The 24,585-nt window shown below is 37.9% G+C and overlaps 1 protein-coding gene across 2 annotated transcripts in view; it reads right to left on the reverse strand.

Annotated features, from left to right (window-relative positions):
- Positions 1–24,585, reverse strand: part of LOC311294127 (metal transporter CNNM4) — a 37,456-nt gene that overhangs the window by 10,267 nt on the left and 2,604 nt on the right. For both annotated transcript variants that reach the window (XM_084414825.1, XM_084414824.1), the window contains exons 2-5: positions 9,690–9,833; positions 9,228–9,362; positions 8,220–8,389; positions 21–117 (exon numbers count right to left, since the gene is read on the reverse strand). In XM_084414825.1, the coding sequence (XP_084270951.1) occupies positions 21–117; positions 8,220–8,389; positions 9,228–9,362; positions 9,690–9,833 (546 nt within the window). The remainder of the gene's footprint in view (positions 1–20; positions 118–8,219; positions 8,390–9,227; positions 9,363–9,689; positions 9,834–24,585) is intronic.

Here is a 24,585-nt window from a genome sequence, read left to right on the forward strand (position 1 = left end):
TTTGTGTGTGTTTGACTCACCTAATGTTGGAGCACTGAGAGCCATGACTCCATAGAAAGAGAAAGGTCCTGTCTCGAACTTCATGTTTTCATTCCCAGCCTCCACCTCCACACGGCCCTGTACACAATAAAGGAAGATGATTCTGGGTGGGTTTTTTAAAACAACCATTGCATCAAAAAAAAATTAAAAAAAATAATGCAATTGTGATATGATATCAAAAAGTGCATAAATCGTAGGTTTAAACAAAGTAAACACACCATTATTCTGAAATATTTACAATTTAAAATTTCTGTTTTCTTATTTAAATATATTTGAAAGTGTAATTTATTCCTGTGATGCGAAGCTGATTTTTCAGCATCATTACTCCAGTCTTCAGTGTCACATGATCCTCCAGAAATCATTCTAATATGCTGATTTGCTGCTCAAGAAACATTTCTCATTATTATCAATGTTGAAAACTACTGTGCTGAAAACATGATACTTTTTAATCAGGATTCTTTGATGAATAGACAGTTTAAAAAAGGGGAGGATTTATTTGGAATAGAATGTCTCAAATATCTTTACTGTGACTTTTGATTAAATTAATGCGTCTTTGCTGAATAAAAGCATAAATTTTTTTCCAAACTAAATTTACTGACCCCAAACATCTGAATGGTAGTGTATATTCTGATGAAAATCTGCTCGGTTAAAAAAAAATATTGCTGAAACAAATACAGTGCTCTTTTCAATATTTTGACAAGATAAAAAAAAAAAATTGGACCAAAAAGTAGTACAAATAGCCACATGATAGCTTAATGCGAGAAAGTCAAATTAAAGTTACTTATCACTGAAAATCATGTCTTCGATTGAAAGTCTGCTGATGAAAGTATGTATGAAATCAGAAGCGTGAACATTTTTCAAAACATCTTCCCTTTGTGTTGTATGGAAAAAAGGGTTTGAGTGTGTGAACAAATTATAGATTTGTCATTTTTAGGTGAACTAATCCTTTGAACGAATTGGAGACAAAGTAGAGATGAGATCATACCACAAGACTAGTTTCCCAGAAGCACCACCACCTAGGTGGACAGACACATAAATGAACAACTAGCTTTAGACTGAGAAGGCCCTGAGAGGATTAAAACGATAGGAGTGAGTGAATGTGAGCTCTGGTCAAGAGGAATGTGAGAACCGTAGCACAGTAAATCCACTGAGACAACAATGATGCTCTGAGAGAGGGGGCCGAATACCACGAGTGACTGACGTCCACATAATGAGGTGCACAATGCAGTGTGACACACACACACACACACACTTCCCTTTGCGAACATCAAGGTAGTGAGATTGTTTGCAGGGAGGGGACTGCAGCAGCTGCATGAATCCCGTTTTTCTGGAAAGATCAGATCAATCACGTTTCACAATTATGCAAACTGACCTTACAGAGAAAGACCTCCAGGACAAAAAGTACAGACACACAAACATCAGAAACGGAGAGAAGAGATCTTTAAATAGATCGTCCTGACTGTCATTGTGCCACTTAATATGCAAATCCACGACTGTGAGAAGGGTGTAAATAAATGTGTGCTGCTGACAAAGGTAAAAGTTCACATTTGTCCTTTATAAACACACTTAAAGGAGAACTCCGGTCAATTTTAACATTGAGCTCATTTTTTTGTACATTTGGAGTGCTGTCAATACAGAGAACAACGACAAAAATCGGTGTTGCCTACACCGAGTTATTCTATTTTTAAAATTTGCACCCTATTGACTTCAATGGGGCAAGTAGTAAGCCTGCTTTTTAGCCTCTTAACATCCTTTAAGTGTCATTACAAGTGCACAGAAAATGTGAGTGATTCCTTCCGAGTGAACACGAGTGGATCTGACTGCAGTAGATGTTAGAGATATTAATAAAAATGAAGTTAATTCAGCCAGCGCTCATACCTTTGTTTACATCCTGTTTTCGGTGGAAGGCCATAGTAATCGATTGTCGAGTTCACGCGCATAGGTTTAGTACCTATGATCACGCGCGTGAACTCGACAATCGATTACTATGGCCTTCCACCGAAAACAGGATGTAAACAAAGGTATGAGCGCTGGCTGAATTAACTTCATTTTTATTAATATCTCTAACATCTACTGCAGTCAGATCCACTCGTGTTCACTCGGAAGGAATCACTCACATTTTCTGTGCACTTGTAATGACACTTAAAGGATGTTAAGAGGCTAAAAAGCAGGCTTACTACTTGCCCCATTGAAGTCAATAGGGTGCAAATTTTAAAAATAGAATAACTCGGTGTAGGCAACACCGATTTTTGTCGTTGTTCTCTGTATTGACAGCACTCCAAATGTACAAAAAAAAGAGCTCAATGTTAAAATTGACCGGAGTTCTCCTTTAACAAGCACATCCCACCTTAGGACGTCAACAACAAACAATCTCGCATTTCCAGTTCTTACAAATACCGTTAAACACCAACTTCGCTAAACGAGGACCATCAAAGCCAATATTTGTATATATTTGCAAATAATAGTGAAAATAATAACAATAAAACAATTAATGTCTTTTGTTTTTAAATAAAACACATTTTTGAGTTTTAATTTAAAAATACAAAAATATTGACTTTTATAGCCAATTCTGGAATTTTAATTATTATTAATTATTATTAATAATAATGATAATACTATTTTAAAATAAAGCCAATTGTTTTTTAATAAATAGTAGTAATAATAATACAAAACACTGACTTCTATTGTTTTTTAAAGAAGCCAATTCCTGCATTTTAATAATAATAAATTATAATACTACTACTAATAATAATAATGCAAAAACATTTATTTGTTTTTAAATTAAGCCAAATGTTGCATTTTTATATTGCAAAAACGTTCGTCAGATTTAACCAACTCATTTGAATATTTTTACCTCATACACACAGCGAGCCTTTAATGCCAAGCAGATGGGCTATATGAATAACAGAGGTGTTGAGAAGAGGTAATGTTTGTTTATATATACGTGTGTGTGTGTGTGTGTGTGTGTGTGTACGTGCAGAAGGCCATGTTGAGTTGCTTCACTCAGTAACCTCTTCTCAGCGTCAGTATTGTCAATCATTCACAAACATAACGTGGGTGGCCAAGCACACATTGTAAAATTACTATGAGTATGTTTAACAGCTCATTGTTTGAGTAACTAACAACAGTGAGCACAAGCAAACATCTTCAAATATTTGTGTACAGAAGAGACAATCACAGCCTCTCTTCCTGCACTGCTATAACTCTCTTCATCTAGAAGCAGAGTTAAAAATAGTTATGTGCAAAACTATATATATCCAAAATCAATTAGACGGTGGTTTGTCTGAACAATTAGACGCTCTTGAAGATGTCCTGTATAATTATGCTGCTTTAGTTACTCCGTCAGACATATACCACCAAGCAAGCGGAGCCCTTCAGTACAGTGACCGACAGATATTTAACAAATAAACAGGCCAAATAACTATAAAGGTTTTTTGTTTCATAAAAATAATCACAGCGCTCACAAAAATGAAGACCTACGTATTACAAATAATAAGAGCTTTAAATCACAGCGGGTGATTCAAAGCCTGAAAGTAAATCATCTAAAACCCTCACTGAGAATTTGCATAGATTCATCTTCAAAGCACTGCCGTTAAAAATATTAAAGCTAAAATCTCCAGTTGTGGACCTCAATAACTGACTAGTCCTGACCTTTCACATAAAGCTTGCCGCATGATATGTCAAGCTTTCCATATATTTCTCATGACTTTGAGGAAAGTAGCCTAAACGCTGGGTTTCGGTTCATTTTTTCTGCGACTGACTAATAAAATGTCGACTATTAGGGGGCAGACCTAGTTTTTAAGTTGAAAACGGTGTGGTGTAAACGGCCCCTTAGCTAAACTTCAGATTAATCTTGAATCTAAATCTTGTTTTTAGATTTGGAGAGAGAAATTAATTGTGTGGATTTAAAAAAAATTGAAGCTAAACTTACACTTTTTATTGACTATCTAAAACACAAAAATAAACATCAAAAAGATAACCTATAAAAAATCATTTTGAATATATATTTAAAAACCTGTCTTTATTTTTCTTCATTTGTCTATCATCTTATGTTTTACTAGATGTTATGTCTATTAATTTTTCTTGATGTCAGGTCTTCGGATTGTGCCAAAACGTTAAGTTTAAGTTAAAGTGCAAATTGGAAAATCAACGTATTCTTTTATTCCTCACAAACTCCCAAGTCCTTTTCGGACATACGCACCGGAGCGCAACAGAAGAAGTGCTGTGGATCTTTAGCACAAAGCTTGACACCTCAGAGAAAGCAGCATTAACATTTGATGAAGGTCAGTCAGCTCGCTCTCAGCTGGAGGCCTGGCTGGAGGCCATCTTCGAACGGTGCCAGGAAAGAAAGGTCTCCATGTTGGGAATTCTACTTGCAAGCACACTCAATGTATTAAATAATAATCATAATAATACAGCACATCCTGCTTCCAACACACACACACACACACACACACACCATTGAGCGGCTTTAAATAATAAATAACAAAAAGCCACACAAACAGATGCCCGACATATTTAACAGCCTCAAACTGCTGCTAGTGTGCTCTTCATAATCTATTAATGAATCTCCTTCCCGCTGTGAATAATCTACACCAGGTGAACTACCTTCAGACATTTTAACCGGAGAGCTTGAACTTGACAAGTTAATTCCATGACAGTTCAAGAAACAAAGTTCACACTCTCAGAAGCGTAAATGGCAAAAAAAGTTCAGAGTGCCTCTATTATGCTTTTTCAGATATTACCTTTCATGTAGCGGTAATATAGCTGTTTGTGAACGTAAAAGTTCGACAAAGATTGAAGCGTCTCTCGAAAGAAAGAACCGATTCTGAACTGCCAGAAAAGAGTCGTCAGTAGTTCCAGTCTTTCTTCCTTCTCGAACCTACGTAGGTGTGTAACAAATTTGCATAATGACAGCAAATGCAGTGTATATAAAAAAATAAAACAAAGTTTTTACTTTTTTTTTTTATCTTGAATGCATGTAAAATCTACTGTAGGAGACCTCCAAAACAAAACCAGGAACCTTTAACCTAACATAAAGAATATTTTTGTGATACTATGTGGTTCCCCGCATTTATTTTGTGGATTATCATAGTTTTGCACGTTCATTATAGAAGAAACAATGTGTGAGGTCTGAAATTCACCGAATCACTGAAAGGTTGAGGTGTGCATGTGATGTTTAACCACCATGAGCTGAATGGTCTAATGATTGTTTAGAGGCCAATAATAACAACAACAAATCCGAGAAAGAGACCGAGAGAATGAATGAAGGAATACGTGATGGATGATTGTTCCACTGTGGGAAAAAGTACAACTCTGCACTTAGGAAGTCATCTGGATTTTGCATGTGAAAAGCTCCAAAAATCTGAGATGAGCTTCATCCAGGTGATAACAATTTATCACAGAGAAAATTCACCGAGCTAATGGATGGGAAAGCGTGTGCAGACATATTTTTCGTATTTAAACCTGCTTTATTGGCAATAACCTCCATCAAATGCTTTTTATTGCTCCTTTACTTCAGTTGTGCAACACTTACAAGGTATTTTGGCTCATTTCTTTATACAAAACAGTTGCAGCATATTTTTGGGATGCCTTTCTTGAGAGTTTTTTTTCTTTTTCTTTTTAGCTCATGCCAGACCATTAAAGAGGACTGAAGTCGAGACAAGATACTTTATTTCCTCGAAAAAAATCAAAACATACAGAAACAGCCTCTTTTTTAATGTAGCTTCTGCGTTTTGAATTCTTTCTGAAGCAGCCAGCACATATACATGCATCAAAAAGTGCAACTTCTTTTCTTGAATCTTCAAGAAACTTCAAGATCAACTTTCCTCCCTTATCTTGAAGGGAAATTAAATTGGGACGCAATTGCCCACATCAGCACATATAGCAGTTCATAATTAATATTTCTGATAACTGTTTTTCTCATCTACACTATTGTTCAAAAGTTTGGGGTCAGTAAAATTGAATTTAAAGAAATTAGTACTTTCATTCAGCAAAGGAGCATTACATTGATCAAAAGTGACAGGAAATGCATATATAATGCTAGAAAATATATATCTTTTACTTTACATTCAAAGAATCCTGAAATTCTTTCCACAAAAACATTAAGCAGCACAACTGTTTCAAAATGATAATAATAGGAAATGTTACTTCAGCAAATCAGTATATTAGAATGATTTCTGAAGGATCATGTTACACAAGACTGGAGTAGGCCAATGATGCTGAAAATTCAGTTTTGTCTTTGTCTTTAAATTACATTTAAAAAAAAAAAAAAAAAAAAATTAAACAGTTTTTACATTTACAGCATTTTTGATCAAATAAATGTAGCTTAGGTGAGCATAAGAGACTTTTTTCAAAAACATTTTTAACCGCCCCTAAACTTTTGATCGCTAGTGTCAAAACTTCTACATCTAAAAGCAAAACCTTATTTTGAGGTCCTCTGAAATCATTTCTGATAAGGCCATAGCGCACAACATAGATGAACAGCTGGGCTGTTCCCAAACATCATCATATAGCCCTGATAAACTGTTGTGTAAGCCAGCAGTTCTGTTGAGTCAATTCTTCAATTTTAGCATGTGACAACACAAGGCAAAGCCAACCACACGCTCATGCTGCAAGCCAAAGACTGTTTTCTTAAACCGCTTAAAACACCTCGTCTGTCCAATTGGCTGCAACTCAAGCCGCGACCCAGGTAAGGATCAGGCCATTACACCGTGCCTAACCAGACGCGATGCTGATAAGATTCCAGCGATAAATAATGTGTCTGTCCCAAGCGGCAACCTCCCTGTCTCTCTCTTGAAAACAACACGGAAGTGCATTAAACGGCAATTCATCGACTGGCCGTTTGAGGCTGGCTGCAAAAGTGAGTCAAATCTGCATCTCCTCCATGTTGAAATGCCCAACTTTACAGCAGAAAAAAAACATGTTTACAGCCTGGATCAAAAAGTGGCTTTGGTCTATACAGCTAATTTTGCCCTTCATGACAACTGTGTATGTAATATAATACATTATATTAAGTTACATTAAATTTCTGCATTCAAATCGGTTCAAAATCAACCGCCAATATCTTCCATCCATAGACAACTTGATCGCGTCGAGCTAGGTGGGCATGGTTTCAGCACCAGGCTCCTCAGCTCCACCCACGTCCCGCCTCTTTGCCCATTTTCGTTTATCCGGGAGTGACGCGCTGCCAAGATGGCGACGGTCAGCTACGCCCACTTTAGGCTTCAAAAACGGTCTTCAGAAACCTACGGGTGACATCACGGACACTACGTCCATATTTTTTTTTTACAGTCTATCTATGGTCTGTCCACACTAGACGCGACGTGACTGCGAGATGCGTCAAAATCAATTAAAACCCACAGCCAATCAGAACAGCGTGTGGGCGGAGTCTCACGGCAAGAGAGTAGACCAGAGAGTAACCTTGACGGCACTCGCAAGAAAATGTATAAGTAGGCTACATAATCAAATTCACAAATACTACACCATTTAAACATTATTAAAAATACATAGGCTACTGAGTTACTAAAACAACCTTTGTCCAATAATACACTTGTTTGTTCACAGTTTGAACGTTCTTGCTTCCATCTGTTTAATTTCAAGATCTGAGGTGAACGAGATGATACATCTCAAGGGGTTAATCCTAATAAATTCTAATAATTATCCATTGTTGCTTTTACAGCTACAAAGCTGGAGCACTAAATGATATTCAAAGTCACATTACACGCTTTTAACATTAAATAAAGCACATAAACAGTACCTGTGATTCTCATTGCCACAGTTTGTGTTTGTTGTTCAAGCAGCGACGTCGCAGAAAAATAGAAACCGTTTCTAAAATAGAATCGTGGCGTGTCGCCGTCGCGGCTGGTTAGGACAAAAACTCTGATTAAAGGGTAACTAAACCCCTGGTCAGAGCCTGACTCCACCCACTGGCAATATTTAAAAAATGCTGGAAAAGTGGGCAGAGCCCAGCGGAGGGGCTTTAACACTTTAAACCCAAATGTCAAAAAAATTACTTGAACCAATGAACAGCACTATTAAAGCCCCAGTCTTACAGATCATTAACTAAAAAAAGTTGTTTTAGGGTTTAGTTACCCTTAACATGGAAAAGATACCTTTTGTCACGGCGTCGCATCGCGTGTAGTTAGGACACGGTGTTAGGCGTTAGTTTGAGCCGTTACCTGCAGTATGAGGATGAAGTAGTCCACGGGTTTGCCGCGCAGGTAAAGGTAGTGATGCGGCGATTTCTTTTCGTTCTCGTTGAACTTTATCTCCTGGATCACATCAGGGTGTTTAAGGATACGCAGAAGGATTTTCTCTGATATCAGAGATGGACTGAACAAATTAACCTCTGCGGAGACACAGGCGACAGAGACAGAAACAGACAGACAAGAGATGTAAAATCTATAGACCATTTTGCTTAATTTAAGATGCACATTGTCTTACTTTTTGAGAAACCTGACCTGTAACACGTTACAATAAGATTAAACATGTTGGTTTGTGGTACTTTACAGTAGACTTTCATTTTTGAACATTAGTTAACTACATTAGGAAACATGAACAAACAATGAAAAATTCTTAATTTAAGGATAAGTTTACACGACAACGATGTACTAAAAACGGAAACGTTTTCAAAAGTTAGATTTTTAAGGCCCATTTCATGTAAATGACCAGAAGAAAATGGACCTGAGCTAAAATGAACAAACAATGAACAGTTGTATTTGAATTAACTAACATTAAAAATAATAATAATGAATACTGTAATAAATGTAATGCTGATTGTTAGTTAAAGCATTAACTAACGGTTGATGATTATAAAGTGTTACAAATGTAACAAATTGAACCAACAAGGTAAACGTAAATCCATGCCAGTATTCAAGGCTATTTTCATGGCATAAAACTGGGTAAACATTAAAAAATGTAATCTAGGTTAACATCAATGCATAATTATTAAGCAAGTCAATATTCTGGTCATTTTTTTTTCCAAGCACATTTTAACAATTCCAAAACAATTTAGTATATAATCATTTAAAAGTGATATTTAATTGTTGACGAGGACAGGAAGTGGAAAAACGCCTTATATTCAGATGTGCATAGTTATTAAGCAGGTTTTCTTTTACAGGTAAAATGGGCCAAAAAAGGCAAGGCAAGGTACACATACTGTTACACTCAGTCTGGTGATTGTTTACCTGTTGCTAGGAAGCGGTGAGCGGCCAGTAGCAGCTGAGGAGAGATCTTGACTTTAGACTCACTCTCATGTTTGAAGGCAGAGAAGTCTCGCTTGTTCTTATTGTGAGCCACTTTCTTTCTGTTGCGGTTATCAGCTGCAAAAAATACACACACAAAAACTGATATGAGCAGAACACTGAGGAATTTATGACAGAAGTCAGATGACTTAATTCCTCCAACAACAACAAAATCACATTGGTACCATGAAAACTAACATCATGAACATGATGATATGTGCTTTTCTCAAAAAATGCTGAGTGCATGTCTCTGTCATTTCGTAATCATACTTGAAATGGTGTGTGTTGCAGCACAGCAAGAGGAAGTCAAATGTATGTGTGTTGGAAAACTGAGATGTGCAAATTTTGTGTGAATTTATTTAAAGAAAACACTAAAAACACATTCACTAGACACTGTCCACTCACTGTAGAGGTCAGACTCGTCCAGGATTTCTGATTTGATGATCTCCTCGATGACATCTTCCAGGGTGACCAATCCCAGCACCTCATAGAACGGATCTCCCTCCCCCTCATTATTCACTTTCTGAACAATCGCCAAGTGTGATTTACCTGCAGAAGATTTAATTAGAAGCGTATTTGTGTTACTCTTTCAATAAACAGCTGTTAATAATGTAAATAATACACTGAAAAAAATTATAAACGCAAAACTTTTTGCCCCCATTTTTCATGAGCTGAACTCAAAGATCTAAGACTTCTTCTATGTACACAAAAGGCCTATTTCTCTCAAATATTGTTCACAAATCTGTCTAAATCTGTGTTAGTGAGCACTTCTCCTTTGCCGAGGTAATCCATCCACCTCACAGGTGTGGCATATCAAGATGCTGATTAGACAGCATGATTATTGCACAGGTGTGCCTTAGGCTGGCCACAATAAAAGGCCACTCTAAAATGTGCAGTTTTACTGTATTGGGGGGGGGGGTTCGGAAATTACAAAATCATTTTGTTCAGTGTAATAATAATAATAATAAAAATAATAATAACATATTCAGTCAAATAACACTCAAAGAGCTTTATTATTAAATGGGTCATCGGATGCCCATTTTCCACAAGTTGGTATGATTCTTTAGGGTCTTCATGTAAAGTTTGAAACATACTTTGGTTAAAATTCTTCAATGGTTGTGTAAAACAACACCCTTTTTACCTCCTCAAAAACAGCTCTGTTCACAGCGTTCGGTGCATGTCTCTTTAAATGATAATGAGCAACTGCTCACCCCACCCCTCTTTTCCATGGGGGGTGTCGACACAAGACACGTAAAGTGCTGCCTTGGCGGACAGTATACAAATGGCTGAGGGTGGAAATACGCTAAGACGGGACAGTCCGTCAGTGGTCATGGGCAGAGCATGAGCAATATGACATCATATTGCTCAGAAAATCCAAACAGCTTGATTATTGAGAGAGAAAAAAAAAGGAGTGAATGGATTTTTTTCATTGTATAGTGGTTGTGTCCACACACTGCAAAGACATTTATATGCAAACACCATTTAAAAGTGAATTTTGCATCCGATGACCCCTTTAAAAGCAGGAAATACATTCGCAAATAAGAATAATCAAGCAGTTTGATAGAGCTTTGCATAAAGATAACATTGTAATATTATATTGTACATTTTATCATTTAATATACTTAGTTATATTATATTATCATTATCATTCATTCATTTCTGCATATACTAACGCATTTATAACATTTAAACAGAGCCTGAATTTCAGTATGAGATTGCAGGCATTGCGCATAAATTTAGACATTCCTGCAGTTATCGCAATAATAAAGCAAGAAATTCCCGCAAACATTTATGCACTTATAGCATGTTAAATGAGTAAATTAATCCAAGCAGATTATCAGAGAAAGTAAGTAATTTGAAAACTTTGAGATGTAATTTCACAAACACTGTGAGTGATGCAGCGTTACCGTGTCTTCTCTCTCTCTCTCAAAATGCGAAAAGATCTTTACATCACCCCATAGTTGCGTATGCACTGCAAGCGAGCTGCACGCTGCGATACAAGACTTTCACTCGCAAAACACTCTCTGAGAGACTCTCAGCCAAAGCGCACACACATAAAGCCACTCAGCTTGCTCGCTCGCTCAAATTGTCAAATTGAGTTCTTTTTTGAGGCTTATTGCTTTAATGGCCAAATACACACACAAAAAAAACCGGTCTTGGCTTAGTCAAATGTCAAAATACCTGTCTTAGTATTCACGTTCAGACTGTCAGTTATGTCTTAAGTGAATGAATGTAAACAGCTAAGAAAGAAAACGTGTGTGAATCAGTATACTGGATCCATGCATTAACTCTTAAAGTGACAGGAGCCTAATAAACCTGCTGCTGTCTGTCAATGTTAATCAAACAAAAAAAAAAAGAGACAATCACTCACTCCTCAACTGAACAACGTTTTCAGCTTTAATAAGGAATAATTTACATTTAATCAGTTAAGGCTCTGCAGTTATTTTATATTTTGTATTTCTTCCTTGAATACTGTTAGACCTAGGGCTGAACGATATATCGTTATCATATCTATATCGAGATATGAACTTTCAAGATATTACTATCGAAAAAAGCAACGATATAGACGATATAGATTTCCCCTCTCCGCGCTCGCCCTGCTTACAACTCTGGCAGTCACAACAAACATCAGTTTTATGAGTGCCCTTGAATGCACCGCTAAAGCCAGCGCGCACACACTACCAGGGACGTGGGAACTATATTGTGAGAGGGGGGGGCGGCGTTTCCATGGTGACGCGTCATTGCTTGTCACGTGACACACCGCAGCAGCAACAGCGCTGAATGAATGATGATCTGCTTTTATGTCATTTTTCCTTTTTTATTCAGAATATTCACAAATGTGTTAGCTATGGCATGAAATATCTGATATTCCGATTGTCAAATACATGCAAGTGGAAGTATATTGTTGTTTAAACACCTTTATAACGATCGCGTTAGTTGAGCTGTATGCGCGATGGGCACCGCCGTGTTAAGGCCTCATTATACTTCTGCGTCGGACATACGCCGGAGCCTATACGCCGTAGGCAACGTGTTGGTTTTAATTTATACTTCTGTGTCGTTGTCCGCGTTGACGCGCACCTGGGGAGCATGAAACCCCGAGGGAGGGGTTCTGGCAGACCAATCACAGCGCTTGTGTCCGCGTAGAATTGACGCGTTGTTACATTTTTGGAGAGGTGCACGTACGAAGGGTACGCGCGCTACACACAGCCTACGACGTAGCTACGGCGGCAGTTCGACGCAGAAGTATAAAACAGGCTTTAGTTTGTGCCGCAGACGCAGTTCAGAGAATCGGATCTGTTGGATTTACAACCTCTATGTTTACAACACGTGAATTCATCCACTTCTCCCGAAATACTTAAAAGTAAGTGGCTGGTGAACTGGGAATAGAATAGAGTAAACATTGAAGTTACTTACACAATGTGTATCTGATATGAATAAAACGTGTCGAATTATAATGGAAAGGATTATTATTACCTCTTCCATAGACATCAGTGTGTATTTTACAAACTCTAAATGTATTGTTTTTTTAGTACTTGCGTAGTCATATCGTATTGTATCGATATCGAGATATCTGGCATGAAAATCGAGATATGAAATTTTGTCCATATCGTTCAGCCCTAGTTAGACCTACCTGAAAAACATACAGTGCTGTTTATTTAATTTGTATCTTTATTCTATTGTATTTATTTGTGCTACTGGTTGTTATTTATTTGTTCTTGTTTTATTACTGACTCAATTTTTGAAATCAAGCTTCCTTGAGCTGTCTAAATGCTATTGCAACAAAATTACGCCATTGTAAAAACAAACACAGAGTGAGCAAACTCCACCCTCCAATTAAAAAATCCCCCCCAAAAAGAGTCACTTAAGGGGGGAACCCTTTAGCATTTACAATCATATGACAAGCTATTTATTTGGAATACCCACAGTAAATGCACATAGTGTAGCCTACTGTACGCTTTTGCTCAATTTAGTGACAAACGACAGTAGGCTTCTGTAGTGCGCCGCTTACTATATCTTGTTTCTTTGTAAATAGTGTCATGGACAAACAGAAAGAGCTAAGGGGTCACACAGTTTATAAGACGTCTATTGTTGCCATTCAGCACACAAAGAGCCAGGAAATCCTAAAGCGTTTGCTCATCAAAACAAAAATCCAGGAGTTATGCGTAGACGTAACACCCTGTTGCACTGACATTAGGAGCCACAACAGTGAATTGCGAAACATGATTTAGCATCTACAAAATATTTCAACTCGTCTTGTCCAAAACCCACAAAAACACTTCCCATCTTCTACCACAGAAGTTTTGACTGCAAAGGTTTAGACAATGTTCGGGGTCACTAAATTCAGCAAAAATGCTTCAAATTGATCTAAAATTACAAAAAAGACTATGTTTAAAATTGATCATTTCCATTAACCTTCTTTAGAATGTTGTTTTTATCAAATTATCCGGAATTATCACTTTCCACACTTCATTTTCAACTAATAAAAAAAAGGAATGTTTCTTGAGCATTCCAATCATAATATTAGAATAATTTCTTCAGGATCACTTAATACTAAAGACTTGATTAATGGCTGCTGAAAATTCAGCTTCACCACTACAGAAAAAAAAACAAAAATTAAAATACAATAAAATAGAAAACAGAAAATAAATTCTACATTAAAAGAATACCGAAAAAAAATCTACAACTGTACAAATAAAATGTATAACATATGTATATATATATATATATATATATATATATATATATATATATATATATATATATATATATATATATATATATATATTTTTTTTTTTTTTTTTTTATTCTAATAATATTTCACAGTATTACTGTTTTACTGTATTTTGATCAAATAAATGCAGCCTTGTTGAGCATTGGAAGAGACTTCATAGACTCACACTACTTCATAGTGTGTACATACACAATGTTATTTTAAATTGTAATAATATTTCCCAAAGTGACAACTATTTTGAACAGTCCAACATAAGTTTTTTTTTTCTTCAAAAAACACAACATACTGATCCCAAACTTCTCAACACTAGTGTACTTTCAAGAATAATATGGTAAAAGTCCCAAAAAACAAACGATAGTACTATGGGGTATGTCCAAAAACATGGTAGTAGAATGATAGTTGTTTCAGTGTTTTCAACAGATTTCAAAGTCAATCAAAGACAGCATGGTCATAAATCATAAATCATATTGTGGTACCAACATGGTAATGCCATGGTAGTTTTCAGTTAGCGGACATGGAATGAAGAGTTAAAGCTCACCGGCTTATCTTCCATCTGATTGTTTGTAATGTGACCGGATGTAGCTAATAAAGCCTGTGCGGCACATGCAGACTAAACAGCCTGTACTCGAGTGATGCAGAAGATTCCGGATCCCTGATTCTACAGCAAGTGTCTTTGCTCGAGATAAGCGTAAAGCCAGTTCAGTGCATTTGTGGAACAGATCTCCGGCAGCAGACGTCTCTCAGTGGGTCTGCACTGTGCTGCAGAGGAACAAATGAGCCAAAAATCATGACGACACATAAGAAAGAAACTCTTCACGTCATGTACCAGTGGAACATTCTGAAAAGCTTAGTTTGGCTTAATGTAAACACCGTCTACTGCCAAAACAACAATTCCAGACAACACACAATCAAAATAAAAATAGAATATTTTCACGACCCTCATTCTGAACCTGCTCAGAATCATCAAACGCTCCGAACAAACATATAATCCTCCAATGCGATCCGGGAATGCCATTAAAAATAAACCGACCACTTCCTGACGCAGTTGTCCGATGGTGTAAATCTACTTTTCAATGTCTTGCACTGGAGGCAGTCATGTGACACATTCACAGATCCCACAATATCCAAACAAAGCTTGGTTAAATAAATTCTTTGTTTATAATGAGAAGGACATTTTTAAGCTATGAAACTTACAGGATGTTTTAATGGTACAGAGAAATAGAGGTGATGCTGCAATGTACTAGATGTTCTGCTGTGTCTGCTGCCCACAAATGCAGGTTTTCCCAAAGTACTTTAGTTCAAATCTTATTTAATTTCATATATATATATACACATATACATAAATATATATATATATACATATACATAATATATATAAACATCCTCTGTACTTTCTACATTTCACAAGCCAGTTTTGTCTTGCTGAGTCATCAATCCCTGCGGCTAAAACAATGCTTGTCTGTCTCTTGCTCGCTCGCTCCCTCTCTCTCTCTCTCTCTCTCTGCATTGGTAAACACACTCACCCACTGACACAGTCTGTACCCAGCGATCTACCTTAAACAGCCTCACCTGAAAGCCATTATTCATTCATAGTCACACAGGACACACCTAATCATTCGTACAAATTTAATATAATATAGTCAGTATATGACATTCTTCTTAGCAAAACCTTTCAAAAGTTTCAAAAGAAATTAACTCTTTCCTGCGACACTGAGGGAGTTTTCCATCATTTACAAGACAATACTTTCCCCGCCATTGACAGAATTTTCCGGCTTTCCGTGTAGTAGGGGCCGCTATTATGCTTCTGAAAGAGGTTCTCCTGATCAAAACACAGGCGAAAAAGAAGCAGAAACATGGGACATAATCATTGCTTTTGCATGTTGAAGTCTTTGGGGGGAAAAGAAGCGATTTTCTCAGCTTTTTGTTCAAAATATTGCTTTTTTTAATAAGAATGCATACTTTTTTTCTTTTCTTTCTTTCTTTCTTTCTTTCTTTCTTTTTTTTAATGCATTGGCTGTTGTTTTTTTGGTTTGTTTGATATCAGATATCCATACAACAAAATATTCTGGGGGCCATAACATTTTTGTGAAAATTGTCAAAAATCCTGGTGGGGAAAGAGTTAATACTTTTATTCAGCTATACTAGGACACATTAAATTGATCAAAAGTGACAGTAAGACATTTATAATGTTCTCAAATTTCTATTATTCAAAAGAGTTCTGAAATGTTTTATTACAGTTTCCAAAATATTAAGCATCACAACTGTTTTCAACATTGATGATGATAATAAGAAATGTTTCCTGAGCAGCAAATCATCATATTAGAATGATTTCTGCTGGATCATGTGACACTGAAGACTGGGAGTAATGATGCTGAAAATTCAGCTTTGCAATATATTCAAATAGAAAACAGTTATTTTAAATTGTAATAATGTTTTACAACATATAAACTAATAAACATTATTATACTGCAACAATAGTAACAATAATCAGATAGAAAAATGTCAATGTTAAAAGCTGTCAGTGTCATCATAGTAGATGTTCTGATATTTGATAATTCTCAGAATTTGGTGTTACTTGAAATTACTTTCTCGAAAATACAGCAGTATTTTAAAGGAAGTTTATAAACAACTTTGATTCATTTGTAAAGTAATTTCAATTAGCAACTTAAATTGAATCACATAACATTAACATCTAGATCATAATGTTACATGGGCCGATCTTGCTTGTCAAATAAAGGTGAATGGAGTTGATTTAAACTTGTTGGGTCACTTTGATTCGCTCACACCTCTAAATGTATAAAATCAGCCCTGACTGTCGATTAAAAGGTGTTACAATATTTGAAAGGAGACAGTTAGGAGGAGGATTTCTATGAGACTTGTAATGATCATTATGTATCCTGACAAATCATGACATTAAATCATTTTTAACCTGCAAAAAAATATCTTTCGAAGCCTTAATACATATGCATCCGAATGTTCTTACACTGAAGACTTGCAAAAAGAAAAATAATGCATTAAGCAAGCATGTTCACACTGTTGTGTCCCACAGAAATTGCGTTCTGCAGAAACTGGACATTACTGATCTCATCCAAATGAATCATTCGGCTAATCTGAGTCATATGCAATGAAAGACACTAATGTTTCTTTACTCAGGGGATGAGTAAATTGCATCTGTAACTGCACACGCCGTCTTTAGTTTTTTGTCATCTGCAGTTTCACTGAGGTTCTGTTTCTGAAACTCATCTCAATTACTTCACTACAGTCCCACATAAACTGAACGTCTGTCTGCAGCCAGCACTGTGGATGTGTATGCGAGATTGTTAAATATGTGCAAGTTTACATTTGTGTAACCAAAAATTATAAGTAGTTTTCATTACTGCAACTTTTAACATCTTTTACGAAAACTCCAGAATTATTTCTGTGCAAGTAACGTGAACATGAACTGCCACTTACACTGCTGTTACATACATATCAGATTGGAACCAGACCCAAATGGAGAGTTTTCTAAAATGATGTATAATTGGCTATTTGTCTGTTAGTTAACATTAAAGCAACAACATGGAACTTTTCCTCTGCGGTCGCCCTACAGGTTGGAAGCGGAATTGTCCATTACCGCTGTCGTAAAATGATTTACGGTTACTGTCAACGCATTCTCATCCCCAAATCGTCACTTTCAAACATTCTTCAATATCCGACGCACAAAGCACCCTTAGCGTCAATATGAGACGCTTCGGTTATGGGTAGGTTTAGGTCTGTGGTAGGGTTATGCGTCTCATATGGACGCTAAAGGGTGCTTTGTGCGTCAGATATTGAAGAAATTTTGAAAGCGTCAGTATATGACGACTTGGGATGAGAACGGGCTGTTACTGTATATGAAGCATGCAGGTTTTTTTCATATGGGCAATGATAATATTATTAATCTTCCTCCTTTCATAATTTATACATGTTTAGTAGACTAAACATTTTAACTCAAACATTTGCGATTTGCATGTCGATTGCAATGCTCAAATCTGAACGAGAATGATAGCGATAGCATCCTAACCATCTAAAACTAGCATGTTAGTGTTTACTAGCTACCAGATTGATAATTCGCTCATCTACTAACGTTAGCTGATTCATGAAGATAAATGGAGGACCAGATAGTTTCCGTAACGTAGCCAGGCAGACAACAGATTAGAAAAACTAAAGATAGTATGCAAGCAATTTACTTACTAGTTCAACAGCATGACGGCCAAGTCAGCATCGGTCTGACGATAAGCTCACGCCAGCGAGCAAACGCTCGACCAATATTGATCCTAGTCCTGCCTTTCAGTTTATCACTCTCCCTTTTCCTCTTCCGACTCTACTCCGACAAAACCTTGGACTTCTTACGTTTCGCTGCTGCTTCAGCCATGACGAAAACAGACGCACGAAAACAAACGCGCTGGTTGGCCTGTCACGGCCGAATTTGAGGAAGTGAGGAAGCGAAGTGACGTATGCCGTAAAGCAGTCGAATTTTGTAGTTCTTTTTGAGCTCTGGTTACTACCCGCACCCCGAAGTTCCATAGTGCCAGTAAAAGCGATACAGACCCCGTCAGGCTCTGGCAGACGTGTCATTCAACCTATTGTAAGTCGATGTACCATCACAAGGGTCTTGGAAATATATTATGAAGGTTGAAAAACTACATGTTGTTACTTTAAGTATTTTCAACTGAAAAAGAAAGTGATTTGAGAGAATATGGTCAATACTCATTTGATGACAACTATGGACAGAAACTTTCACCAATTCTCAAATGTCATTTCAATAATGCATCTTTAGATCATCTTTTTTAGATCAACCATTTAACTTAATAGATTATAATATAATAAAAACAATTAAAAGTCTAAAAAATACAAAGATAAAATGTTTTTTATTTGACAACTAAATTTAAGCAAAAACTTTAAATCAATTGACTTTGAATAAATCATTAAATAATTATGTAAAATGCATAGGCTACATTAAATACAAATACAAATTTTAATTGGAACCCCTTGACTTTAAATAAATCAATAAAGTGATTCTAATCTAGATTAAATGCATATTTGTATTTATTTAATACTAGTGCAAAATGTCCGTGCAAAATCAGTTTGTTTTTAGTAATTGTCGGTTCGGTGTGTTTGAGTGCTCATTGTTACAATTGCACAGCAAAAGTTCAGTGACATTTTTATTTATGCATGGTAGAAAGCAAATACTGATACTGACATAATGATATGCAATAAATATGGAAAATTGAACTACACGATTGAGGGAGCAGGCTACACAGTGAACTCCGAGAAAACGCTACGCTTGAGCAAACAGTTTGTGAATAGGCTACTACAAAGGATGGCCGTGAAAGAGACTGAACGCATTCGCGTTGAATAGGATATGTTTAGTTGGTGAATAGCATAGGCTACTATTACACAGTAGCGATAATGTTAAGCGCACCAGAATAAAATATAATATTCAGAAATAAACAGTGTAGCTGACTTACAGATTCAGTTAACATCCACAAATGAATAAGCGCGACGATTCAGGGAGCAGACTACACAGTGAACTCCGAGAAAACGCTACTTAAGCTCCGCTGCTTTCTTCGACCCTCTCTGTCTCTGGTCCTGCGCTGTGTTCACTCAGTGGCCCTCATTTATCAAAAGTGCGTACACCAAATTTCCAGCGTACACCTGGCGTACACCCAAAACCATGGTGACTTTGAGATTTATCAATATGGACGTTGGCGTACGGCACGCTCAAATCCTACGCCAGCTCAGGAGGTGGTGTACGCACGTTTTGAGTGCGGGAATGCGCAGAAAAACAATTCCTAACAATACAAAACGCACTGACAAACTAAAAGATATGATATATTATGACCCACTGTAAAAAAAAACAAAAAACATAGTAATTATAAACTTCAGTGTTTATTTTTGTGCAACATGGACTTCAATGTTTAATTTGTGTGACTTTACCAAAGCATTTGAATTGTAGGCATATGTATTCCTTAAGTTGCGAGCCTGTGCGCTTTACCTGACGTTTCAAGCCTTGTTTATACTTTCGCCTGGCTCCGCAGCGCGAGTCTCCGCAGACTGCGCGCGCACCTCCCCAAACGGACGAGGCGTTTAAACTCGACGCGCTCGCCGTTGTACTATTCTATTCTTTGAAACGATCGTTAGGCCAGGGTTAGGCCCAGCAGGAGCGCACAGACTGGGTTTAGTAATGAAAGGCTTTCAATGACCAAAAAAATAATTCAGACTGACAAAATAATAAAAATGACATTCTTCTTCTTTTAAATAATAATAATAATAATAATAATACAAATACAAATAATAATAATAACGACATCCTTCTTCTAAATAACAATAAGCGTCATTAATAATAAAAATCTAGAAATCAATTTTGTTTCTTTCCACTTCCCTGGTTTCGCTTTCTCTTTCTCAAAGAAGTTTCTCTTCTTTGCCGTCTTCCGTGTGTCCATGGCGTAAAATGAGGGCGTGGGGGGAGCGGAGACTTGAATATATAGGGGCGTGTTATTCAAATGACGATCGTTTTCAGCCGCGGCATTTATCAAGGGCAGGTATTGCGTACACCTGGATTTCAAAGGTACGCACAGCTTCATAAATCAGGCGGTGAGAAGAGTGTAAGCATAATCTTACGCCAACATATACGCCCGTTTCTACGCAAGAATGATAAATGAGGGCCAGTGTGTGTGTGAGGGGGAGTGGCCTCTGGTCCTGCGCTGTGTTCACTCAGTGTCAGTGTGAGAGGGGGAGTGGCCTCTGGTCCTGCGCTGTGTTCACTCAGTGTCAGTGTGAGAGGGGGAGTGGCCTCTGGTCCTGCGCTGTGTTCACTCAGTGTCAGTGTGAGAGGGGGAGTGGCCTCTGGTCCTGCGCTGTGTTCACTCAGTGTCCGTGTGAGAGGGGGAGTGGCCTCTGGTCCTGCGCTGTGTTCACTCAGTGTCCGTGTGAGAGGGGGAGTGGCCTCTGGTCCTGCGCTGTGTTCACTCAGTGTGTGTGTGAGAGGGGGAGTGGCCTCTGGTCCTGCGCTGTGTTCACTCAGTGTGTGTGTGAGAGGGGGAGTGGCCTCTGGTCCTGCGCTGTGTTCACTCAGTGTCCGTGTGAGAGGGGGAGTGGCCTCTGGTCCTGCGCTGTGTTCACTCAGTGTCCGTGTGAGAGGGGGAGTGGCCTCTGGTCCTGCGCTGTGTTCACTCAGTGTGTGTGTGAGAGGGGGAGTGGCCTCTGGTCCTGCGCTGTGTTCACTCAGTGTGTGTGTGAGAGGGGGAGTGGCCTCTGGTCCTGCGCTGTGTTCACTCAGTGTGTGTGTGAGAGGGGGAGTGGCCTCTGGTCCTGCGCTGTGTTCACTCAGTGTGTGTGTGAGAGGGGGAGTGGCCTCTGGTCCTGCGCTGTGTTCACTCAGTGTCAGTGTGAGAGGGGGAGTGGCCTCTGGTCCTGCGCTGTGTTCACTCAGTGTGTGTGTGAGAGGGGGAGTGGCCTCTGGTCCTGCGCTGTGTTCACTCAGTGTGTATGTGAGAGGGGGAGTGGCCTCTGGTCCTGCACTGTGTTCACTCAGTATCAGTGTGAGAGGGGGAGTGGCCTCTGGTCCTGCGCTGTGTTCACTCAGTGTGTGTGTGAGAGGGGGAGTGGCCTCTGGTCCTGCGCTGTGTTCACTCAGTGTGTGTGTGAGAGGGGGAGTGGCCTCTGGTCCTGCACTGTGTTCACTCAGTATCAGTGTGAGAGGGGGAGTGGCCAGCGGCTAGAGTGGCAAAAGTCAATGTGTGCTTCTTTTACCGATATATTTACCTTATAGGCTACTACAAATGATGGCTGTGAATAAAATATAATATTCAGAAGTAAACAGTGTAGCTGACTTAATGTTTAGCTGATAGAGTGTTTATGTCAGAATGTTTATTTTTAAACCACAACCTTCTAAGTGCTTCTTTTACCGATATATTTACCAATATCTTTTGCATTTCTAATCCAAACAACGCCAATCTTGGCACTGCACTTACTCGTGCCCGTAGCAAGAGACCTGTCAAGTTTGAAATCCATCGGACTAACGGTTCAAGAGATATGCGAATAACAGACATACAGACAGACAGACGTTTCTGTAATTTATAGATAGACAGATATATATAGATCTTATCCAGATATATTCCAAGAAATGTCTATAAAAATCCAGAACAAATATCTCTTGACAACGTTTGGTCTTTTTTCTCAGTTCAAAAGAAACCAAATTACAATTAAAAATTGTAGTCTGACAAAAATTAAAATAAGTTTTCCTAGAAAATTGCATATTTGTACAACAAATCCTCTTTCTCCTTCCTCAACAGAGCCGTTCCTCCTTGGGATCGAACACAAGCACAAACACACAGCGTATGCTCGGTCAGCACTCCAAATCAACAAATGACATGACAGGAAGTGAAGGATAGGAAGAGAGAAGTATTTGTGACACTGTAGCCATGAATGCATTCATAGAGAAACAGAGACCGTGATCCATCTAGAATACAGAGAGGCTTATGACATGACAATACCGTCAGAGAGCTGGCCAAATCCACTTAGCAACACTAATCACAGACCAAAACAACAGTGTTTGACAGAAATGTGTCATTTCCTCTTTCTCTAACTGTTTTTTTGGATTGCACTTGCACTTATATGGGGCCAAAATTCTAGTGGCGTCAACCAGGAGAAAAGACATGGGTCTTGCAGAAATCCAATGACTAAACTCATTGTAAACATACTAAAAATGACTGAGAGCACTTTTAGGAATCAGCCATTCATTGTGGTTTTTGCCCTGCTTTTCCCCCTTACACATTCATACACGCATGCAATGCATAACCAAAACCATTTGCCAGAGTACCACGTGGTAGACGGCAACCCAAACACTGGGCGGCAGAGGTAGAATGCCATCTTTGAGTACTGAAGCGGATGAGGAAAGAAATACAAAGATTTGGGGTTTGTATCATGGACAGAAAGTGAAGAAAAGACTTTAACGAGAGGAAGTGCTTCAAAACGGACAAACTCATGAGCTGAGCGAATAGCATGCATATCAATACCACCTTGTTTTCATTTAATGAATCTAGTAGCCAGCCGGTAACTAATTTATTACCTTGCCTGCCCAATTCAAAAGGACAGTATGAAAGCATGCGTCTTAGGGCTTGACTGCCTTTCTGCTATCCGGTTAATGCGCAGCACACATTGTACGATTTTGGGCTGTCCCAGATGTCTAATCGTGTTGTGATTTCTGTGGTCGTGAATCCAAAGATTTTTTCTAGCGTCTACATTAAGATGTCATGTTATCAGTTCAAATTCCTTTGGTATTATCGCCTACCATAACCATTTGGACACATGGTGACTATCACTTCTACTGTAAAAGCAATTGGGATATAATACGTGTCAAATCGGTCTTGTGGCAGGGATATTAACACAATAACTAATACTACTAATACTAGAGTTAAGAATTATACCGGACTACAGGGAATCAATCAGACTTTGAATCATTGTTATTAATAAGCCATTTTTGGTCTGGCCATGTTTAAATGGATGTTAAGACACACTTCTTCACAGTTTGTGCAATAAAACAGTCCAAGTTCAGAAAAATATAGTCGCAAATCAGAACCTGCTGACAGCAAACATGCACAAGCAATGATAAGATAACAGGTTTTTCTCCATTATTAGTCATGGTTATTGTGATGACAACAAACACGTGTGATTAGTCAAACAAGGGCCATTTACATAAAATGCTCAGCCTAGTCTTAGACTGGTCATAACTTTTTAAAGTCAGTTACATGAAAAGGTAGATTGGTCTAATTTGAATCTGAAAAGTAAGAGTGATAATTAACTAGGCTACTAGTTGGTCAGACTAGTTCTTTAAGGGATAGTTCTCCCAAAAACAAAATTATATCATTAGTTACTCACCCTCATGTCGTTCCAAACCTACTTTTGATGACTTTTGTTCATCTTCAGAACACAAAATAAGATCAATGTTCTGACGCAGAACCTGGAAGCGCTGCACTGTGTTTACTACGTGAACCGAGTAGCAGACTGACATTGAGGAGAAGAGATTGCTGAATAAAGTTTGTTTAAAAGTTGATTGTTTTGAGTGTGTGGTTTATTTTGCACACAAAAAAACTCTACTTACTCTCGTCGCTTCATAACATTAAGGTTGAACCACTGGAATCACATTGACTATTTTTTAATGATGTCTTTACTACCTTTCTGGGCCTTGAAAGTGGTTATAAAAGGTCCGAAAAGCTCTCGGATTTCATCAAAAATATCTTAATTTGTGTTCCGAAGATGGACGAAGGTCTTATGGGTTTGGAATGACATGAGGCTGAGTAGATAATAACCAAATTTTAATTTTTTAGTGAACTAATCCTTTATGACACAGTCTTAACTTAGCAGCTTTGTTTTTGCAATTGGCCCAGCGCTAGCTTCAAAATGTTAAATACCAGCAAAGTATTTTAGGCAAGGCTTCAGGACCAAACTACAAATGTCTGCTTAAACATACTTTCCCAGAGTTCCTGCATTAATCACGGTTAGGCAACTAAGATATAGATTACATTAACCTCATGGCTTACCACTAAT

This window comes from Rutilus rutilus, assembly GCF_951802725.1.
Source record: "Rutilus rutilus genome assembly, chromosome: 7".
Lineage (NCBI taxonomy): Eukaryota > Metazoa > Chordata > Actinopteri > Cypriniformes > Leuciscidae > Rutilus > Rutilus rutilus.